The sequence below is a fragment of the Sphaerodactylus townsendi genome, linkage group LG04, assembly GCF_021028975.2.
Source record: "Sphaerodactylus townsendi isolate TG3544 linkage group LG04, MPM_Stown_v2.3, whole genome shotgun sequence".
Lineage (NCBI taxonomy): Eukaryota > Metazoa > Chordata > Lepidosauria > Squamata > Sphaerodactylidae > Sphaerodactylus > Sphaerodactylus townsendi.
The window spans coordinates 8,221,013-8,228,785 of NC_059428.1; the positions used below are offsets into that span (position 1 = coordinate 8,221,013).

Here is a 7,773-nt window from a genome sequence, read left to right on the forward strand (position 1 = left end):
AATTAATTAATTTTATTCTGTGTACTGTTGTTTTGGCCTATCGGTAGTACTGTTTCTGGCCTAGCGTACACCGCCCAGAGCCCTTCGGGGGTGGGCGGTCTAGAAATTTGAGAGAGAGAGAGAGAGAGAGAGAGAGAGAGAGAGAGAGAGAGAGATACACACATGTATAAATAAATAGAGAGAGAGAAATAAATAAATAAATAAAGAGAGAAAGAAAGAAAGAAAGAAAGAGAGAGAGAGAGAGAAATAAATAAATAAATAAAGAGAGAAAGAAAGAAAGAAAGAGAGAGAGAGAAAGAAAGAAAGAAAGAAAGAAAGAAAGAAAGAAAGAAAGAAAGAAAGAAAGAAAGAAAGAAAGAAAGAAAGAAAGAAAGAAAGAAAGAAAGAAAGAGGTGCGCGCCCAGCGAAGGGTCCACATCTTGGAGGAAGACAGCTCGTCCCCGTGAAGAAAGACTCCCACCCCCACCCCCGCTTCCGAGCCAGCACTGAGCAAAGACCAAAAGGCGCACGCGTACAGAAATAAAGGGATATATTATTTGCGTATACAAAGCCGGGCCCTTGTGCTCCTTGGTTCTGCCACCCGGTCTGGCCAACTGTCCTCCTCCTATAAATAAGGTGCTTCGACTGGCAGCACCGGCCATCCCCCCCCCCCCGCCCCCGCCACCCCTGTCCTGCAGGGTCCCCTCCCCAAACAGCTCCACCCCCCCCGCCCTCTTCATTTCAGAGCCACGTCGAAGTCCAGAACCAGCAGCTTTGTCTCCTCGGTCCCGTTGCGGCTCCCGACGGCACAGACCAGCTTCGTGTTGGAGGCCCGGATGCGCCAGACCACCCCCCCGCTCCCCCCGCTCTCCAGGGCCACCAGGTTCCGCACGAACTCCCCCGTCTTCAGGTCCCACAGCTTGACGGTGCCGTCGTCGGAGCTGGTCACCACGAACTTGGAACTGAACTGGAGGCAGGTGACAGCGCTCTGGTGCTTGCTGGGGCCTGCGGGAGGGAAAGGAAAGGCGGCTCCGTTGACTTGGAGGAGCAGCAGCAGCAGCAGCCACCCACCGTCCAGCTGCTCTTCGCTGTGTGGGGGCACCACCCAGCACGGCAGTCGTCCCAGGATGGCACTCGGGGCTGGGGGCTGCTGCCTCCAGACAAGTTTTCAGGGCTTGGCCGGACACCGTCTGTGCCAGGGATCCCCCCGGCCAGGCTGTGGTCCCGCACTCCCACCTTGCAGGGTCTGCAGACACTGGCCCGTCTTGATGTCCCAGATTTTGACCGTGGAGTCGGCGTTTCCGGAGACCAGGATGTTGTCTCGCAGCTCCATGCCGCTCGTCAGGGACTGGTGGCCGACCAGCATGTGCAGGCAGCTGCCGCTCTCCGCGTCCCACACCCGGATGGACGTGTCCAGGGAGCCGCTGACGATGTGGATCCCGTCAAACTGCAGAGGAGGAGGAAGAAGAAAAAGAGTTTGGGTTTATATCCCCCCTTTCTCTCCTGCAGGAGACTCAAAGGGGCTGACAATCTCCTTGCCCTTCCCCCCTCACAACAAACACCCTGTGAGAGAGCTCCGAGAAGCTGTGACTGGCCCAAGGTCACCCAGCTGGCGTGTGCGGGAGTGCCCAGGCTAATCTGAATTCCCCAGAGAAGCCTCCACAACTCAAGCGGCAGAGCTGGGAATCAAGCCCGGTTCCTCCAGATTAGATACACGAGCTCTTAACCTCCTACGCCACTGCATAGGAGGAGGAGGAGGAGGAGAAGAGGCAGGAGTTCCGGGTTGCTGCTGCTGCTGCTTCCGCGCCCCGCAGGCAGGAGGAGAACCGCCCGGCCCTCTCGCTCACCTGCAGGGAGTAGACGCGGTTCGTGTGGCCCTGCAGGGTGTGGATGCAGCTCTCCGTCTCCGGGTCCCAGACCTTCACGGTGTAGTCATAGGCGCCGCTCACCACCTTCTGCCCGTCATACTGCACGCAGCGCACGGCCGCCACGTGGCCCATCAGCACGTGAAGGCACTGCCCCGTCTCGATGTCCCACAAGCGCAGGGTGGCGTCGCGAGACCCACTCACCACCCTGCGAAGGAAGGGAGGCGTCTTGGGCTGAGCCCGGAGGTGAAGTGGCGGAGGCGCTGCCAGAGATACCTCCTTCCGCCCCCTCCCCAATTCACATACCTGGTGCCGTGCAGGTGCATACAGCGCACGGTGGACGTGTGCCCATAGAGGGTGTGCACGCACTCCCCTGTGTCCGCATTCCACACCTTCAGGGTCCGGTCCGTGGAGCCGCTGATGACGATGTTGTCCCTCATCTGAGAGGACCAGACCCCACCGGTGTGCCCCACGAGGGTCTGCACGCACTGGAGGAAAAGGGGAGGGGGGGAGAGAGAGACGGTTGTCACTGAAGTGAACAACAAGCACCACGGCAGGGATGGCGAGGACGGGCCCAGACTTACCTCCCCCGTGACGGCTGACCAGACCTTGAGCGTGTTGTCGTCGGAGCCACTGACAATGCGGTTGCCACAGAACTGGAGGCAGGTGATGACGTGGTCGTCGTGCCCTTTCAGGACCTGGCCAGAGAGAGAGCACGCACATGAGCATGCTCCGTGGCAGAGGCTTCCCCCCAAACCCCCACAGGGCATCAAAGGTTCAGCAGAATCACAGGACGCATGGACTGGATTCCACAAAATATGGCACACAGAATGGACATGGTGTTTGCCAACATTCTGAGGTCAAGGGAATGGAAGATCATGCTCCACGGTGCCACAGTTGTGAGCATCAGCATGGAATACACGCAGCCATTGCAGCTTGACCATCAATTCCCTTGAGGGGATAAGTATCCCACAACGGTAAGCCTTTATTTGGGGCCGGGGTGTGCTGGCATTCACAAATACGCTTAACTTTAAGTGCTGCTTTGTCAACACACAAACACATAATTTTCCTCCCCCAAACTTAACCCCTGGAAGCGCTGGACGTTGTGGAGTATTGCGAGGAGACCTCGAAGAGCGGGAAAGGAATCCATGCCTGCTGGCTCGAGGTCACCAAGGTCATTCCGGGGGTCACCGAGAATCTCAGCTGACAGGAGCAATAGTGCGCGGAACACCAAGCACCACGGCCCTAATGCTGCCTGCATGTGCCCGGCCTCTCCCACTGAACCACGGTGGCCCCACCGCCACAGGCAATGCATGAACGCAGCCCCCCCGCATCGTCCCAAAGGCCCTTTCAGTCCTGCAGTCAGACTTAAAGACTGCGGAGGATTCTTCTGCAAGTCCAGTGCATTGTGGGGATTTTGCGGGGCCTTGTTTCTGTCCACCGGGTGCCACACAACCACTCCCCACGCTCACCGACTGGCTGACTGGAGCGCTCCCAAGTCGGTCGTCGGCCAGGAACTGCAGCCGAGCTCCGTGCCGCTGAGCCAACCGCCACCACAGACAGCAGCGCAGCAGGCGCGCGGGACACGCAGACTGCAGCAGCCCATGGGGGCTCTGGGCCTTGCCACTGCCTCTGGCTGCAGAACCTGAGGGTCTGCAGGTGCCAGAGAAAGGAGGGCTAGAAGCTCCAGGCTTTCCCCTGGGACCCTTGGCTCCTGCCCGGAGCGCACCCCCCGGCAAGCACATACGCCCCACCAGCCAGCGCACGATGCCTCTCAAGCCAGGCGCCCACGGGGCCCGCACTGCACCTTGGGAGGCCGGGCGTCCCCACTGCGCCAGTTCATGTCGATCCGGTGCTGCCTGAGGAAGGCCAGTTTCCAGGGGCTGTACATGAAGCCCGGGCTCAGCAGCCGCCGCTTGCGCAGGTTCAACGGCTCCTCGATGCCTGCAAGACAGCCACGCAGCCATGAGACGGGGGGGGGGGCAGTGGGGAGGGAGGGGCAGCAGCTGGGGCGGTCCTCACCCACCAGCGGCACTTCTCCAGCCCAAGAGGCAGGTTGTCTACTCGGCCAGGGGATCCGTAGCCAGTAGCGACGCGTCTGAAGCGTCACAGAAGTGACGGAGTCCGGGGCTCCAGGAAGGAGAGCACGTAGAGCGCCAGCTGCCAAGAGGAGGACGCAGAAGTGAGGGCCTGAGCCCCCCCCCACGCCTCCCCCTGCCCCCCCCCCGGCTTCACTCTGCACCCGGGGAGCTCCGGAGCACCCAGCTTTGCTCACCCCGAGAGCCTCAGCAATGGAAACCTTCACTCTCTCCCCAGAAAGCAGAGCCAGGGGGCAGCAGTGGCGGAGTGGTGAAGGGCAGGTGCGCTCTAAGTTGGAGAACCGGGTTTGACTCCCCGCTCTGCCACTTGAGCTGTGGAGGCTTATCTGCGGAACTGGATTAGCCTGTGCACTCCAGCACGTGCCAGTTGGGCTAGTCACAGTTCTTCGGAGCTCTCTCAGCCCCACCCACCTCACAGGGTATTTGTGGGGGGGGGGGGGGAGTTTGTCAGCCTCGTTGAGTCTCCTAACAGCAGGGGTCTTCCAACTATGGCCCTCCAGATGTTCATGGACTACAATTCCCATCAGCCAGCATGGCCAAGTGAGTTCAGGACTCCTTAGGTGCTTGTAGTCTACTTAAGAACATCTGGAAGAACCTGAATAATTGAAAGACTTACAGGAAAGAAAGGGGGGAGGGCCATAAATCCAAACTCTTTTCTCTTCTCAAGCCCAGCTGGGAGGCTGCCCTGGGAAACAAGAGGCTGGATTTGAGGGGTGGTTGGGGCTGGCCAGAAAAGCAACCCAGAGCCCCGCCCGCCCCAGTGACAGAAGAAGTCCGCCCTTTTCCGTGTTGCAGTGACGGCAGCAACATGGCGCTTCTTCTTCCCTGCAGCTTGAAGGATCCACACTGGACGCCTGGACTCGCTGAAGGCTCTCCCCTTCAGTGAACTCTCTGACCCCGCCCCTCCCCTCTACTCCTGCCAGCAGGCCCACTGCAGCCCCCCTCCTGACCCCTTCCCCCACAGCCCCCAGCTCCCTTCGGCTCCCTGCCTGGCCCACCCTCCCCTAACTGTGCCACCCCCTCCTGGAACCGGCCCCCGTGGCCCCACTTGGCCCCTGCCTGCTGCCTCCTCCAGACCCCCGCTTCTCAGCAGGGACTCGGCGGGAGTGGCTCCACCAACCAGCCCCGCCCTCACCTCCTTGGGCAGCAGCGAGATAAAGTCTCGCTGGAACTGGGGCTCGATCACTTGCATCATGTGCTTGATCTGGGGGGGCTCGCAGCGGTCGATCAGCTCGTCCAGGGCCAGCAGCTTTTCCGGGCCACTCCAGCCCTGCGGAGATGAACACAGCATTGGGGGACCCCACTGAGTGGGCCGGGGGGGCTGCTTGCCACCCGGGCAGCACTGCTCTGGCACGCTCGGCCTCCAGTGACTGCAGCAGCCCCCCCCCCCCCCCAGTTACAGGGCACCCTGACCCCTCACCTGGAACGTCCGCAGCCAGTCCTGGAGCTCAGGGGGCGGGGCCACGGGGGGGACGTGTCGGCAGCGGGCCTGGCCCGCCTTCGCGTTCCGCAGGTCGCCAAAGGTTGCCGTGGGGCTCGCCACGCAGGGGCCCAGCACCCTGAGAAGACACGAGGAAGGGTAAAAGACTGGTGGCAGCCCCCACCCCCACCCCCACCCCAGTGCAGCAGCTGCAAAACCCCCACTGAGGAGCAGCCGGGTCGGCCTCCTGCCCCCCCCCCCCCCTCACCTGCCGCGCTCCGACCCTTTGCAGAACTTCTTCCCGGGGGACTGGGCCCTGCCGTCCAGGCCGCTGTCCGACTTCCGCTTCATCTGTAAGCAGGCGGGGAGCCGAGCGTGTGAGTGCGTGCAAGCGACACCGGCCCCCAGGGCGGCCCCCACCCCGAGATCCCCCCTCCTGAGAAGAGCCGGCTCTGTTGGCTCCGGGCATCAGCCTCTGGTTTCTGGAACGACTCCGGGCCCCGTCTCATTCCACACAGTTCTTCGAAGCCAGGCCCCCCACAAGCGCCCTCAATGGAGTGGGGGAGCGAACGCACGGGCGTGTCGGGGTGTCCCACAGGTAGCCCCCCCCCCCCCGCCCGCAGTCTCTGCCCCCCTTCTTTACGGCCCTCGCCTGGCCTACAGAACAAGACTATTCCAACACAGCCGTGGCAGCTGACCACAAGGGCAGGGCTGTGGAAGTTGACCGGTCCAGCACCTGCCCGGCACCCCCCGCAGCCCTCCAGGGAGCCCCCAGACCAGGGGGGTCCAACTCTGGTCTTCCAGATGTGCACGGACCAGGAATGGTAGTCCGTGCACATCTGGAGGGCCAGAGTTGGGCACGGCTGCAACAGAAGGGAGGGGGGTCCCAGGAGGGACCAAAGGGCGTGACCCCCACGGAGATGCCAAGAGGGGGTGGGTGGGTGGGTGGGTGTGGCCCCCCGGCCCCCTCTGGCGCTACCTTGGGCCGGGCGTGATGGCTGCTGCTGCTGCGGCCGCCCCCCTCGGTGCGCTCCAGGTAATCGATCCAGCGCTCGTCCGCCGTCGGGTAGAAGTAGACGTCCTCCTCCTCTTCCTCCTCCTCCTCCTCTTCATCGTCGCCTCCGTCCTCCTCCTCCTCCTCCTCCTCGTCGCCGCTGCTGCTCTGCGGGGGGTCCGGCTGCGGGGCGCAGGAGCTGCCCGGCTGGCCCCGAGACCCCCCCCTGCCGCCGCCGCGCCCCCAGGAGCCCCGCGCAGGAGGGCTGGCCGCCGCCGCCGCCGGGGGCTGCTGGGGCTGCTGCTGGGGGTGTTGCCGGTGGCGGCGGAGGCGGAGGGCGGCGGCGGCGGCGGCGGGGGGGCCGTGCCGGGGGGGCTCCCAGGGCGGGGGCGGGGCGGGGGCGGGGGCGTCGCGGGCGCAGCAGGAGAGCCGCTGCCGGTTGAGCCGGAGGATGCGCGCCGTGATGCCCTTCACGCCCAGCAGGTCCTCCAGCGAGACGAAGCCCCGCAGCTCCTACGGGGGGAGGGGGAGGGAAGGGGGCGGGGTCAGCGGAGGGGGAGGGGGAAGCCCCCCCAAAACCCAGGACCCCCCCGCCCCCCCCCCAGCGCCCCCTCCCCCGGCCGCCGCTCACCTCCCTCTTGCGCACGATCCCCCGCGCGCGGCGCCGCCCGACCCCCACCAGCCCCCGCTCCAGCTCCGCCGCCCCGGCCCGGTTGATGTCCAGCCTCGCCCCGCCGGGCCCCGAACCCGCCATCGCCGCGTCTCCGCCGCCGCCGCCGTCCTCCGCGCCGTCCCCGCTAGGCCGCACTGAGCCTGCGCCCCCGACGCGCCCCGACTACATCCCCCGGCGGCCCCCGCGCGCGCGCGCCCGGCGACGCGCCTCGCAGTGACGTCACCGCCTCCTCGGCGCCGCTCGGGGCGTCTTCGCGGTCCCAGCGCCGCCGTGTTCGCGGACGGCCGCCTTGCGCCTCCAAGGGAGGGGGGAGATGGACAACGTCATCATACGGAGGGAGGGGGGAGCAGGAGGGGAGGGCAGCGAGCCCACCCACAAACACACGCGCGTTGAGAGGCTGGCAGGGGGCGGGTCGTGGATCGGTCGTGACCGTGGAAGTGATGCCAGAAGGTCACGGGCTGTGGCTTCCAAGTCCGGCTCAGCCGCCCCGCGTGGTCTCAGACCCCCCCCCCCCGCGTCCCCCAATGCACGTGCGGACGTCGCCTGCAGCCCCTGGAAACGGAGCAGCTGCCAAGGCCTCTCTGGATGTTGCGCCTCCATCCATGTACACTTCAGCATCACTGCACGGCGAAGGTGTCGTGTGTGTGTGTGTGTGGGGGGGTCTGTGGACTTCCCAGGAGGTGCGGGGCATCCCCTTCAAAAACCGTGCAAATCCTTGCCCCGCATCCCCTGTGGTAGCGCCA

General features: G+C 64.2%; 1 protein-coding gene across 1 annotated transcript; it reads right to left on the reverse strand.

The window, feature by feature from the left end:
* Positions 1–512: 512 nt before the first annotated feature.
* LOC125430939 (F-box/WD repeat-containing protein 7-like) lies at positions 513–7,175 on the reverse strand. The gene is made up of 12 exons (XM_048493319.1): positions 6,989–7,175; positions 6,343–6,870; positions 5,632–5,714; positions 5,364–5,502; positions 5,079–5,213; positions 3,955–4,004; positions 3,652–3,904; positions 2,429–2,542; positions 2,151–2,332; positions 1,827–2,052; positions 1,216–1,426; positions 513–984 (listed from the first exon to the last, which is right to left on the reverse strand). The coding sequence occupies exons 1-12, from the start codon at positions 7,109–7,111 to the stop codon at positions 716–718; spliced, it is 2,313 nt and encodes a 770-aa protein (XP_048349276.1). The 5' UTR covers positions 7,112–7,175; the 3' UTR covers positions 513–715.
* Positions 7,176–7,773: the final 598 nt, after the last annotated feature.

Excerpts from the sequence above, each read along its gene's own strand:
- LOC125430939 (XM_048493319.1), bottom strand. The coding sequence starts at position 7,111 with ATGGCGGGTTCGGGGCCCGGCGGGGCGAGGCTGGACATCAACCGGGCC. Across the intron at positions 5,214-5,363 it reads ACTGGCTGCGGACGTTCCAG|GGCTGGAGTGGCCCGGAAAA; the intron begins GTGAGGGGTCAG and ends TCATCTCCGCAG. Across the intron at positions 3,905-3,954 it reads CCCCGGACTCCGTCACTTCT|ACAACCTGCCTCTTGGGCTG; the intron begins GTGACGCTTCAG and ends CTGGCCGAGTAG.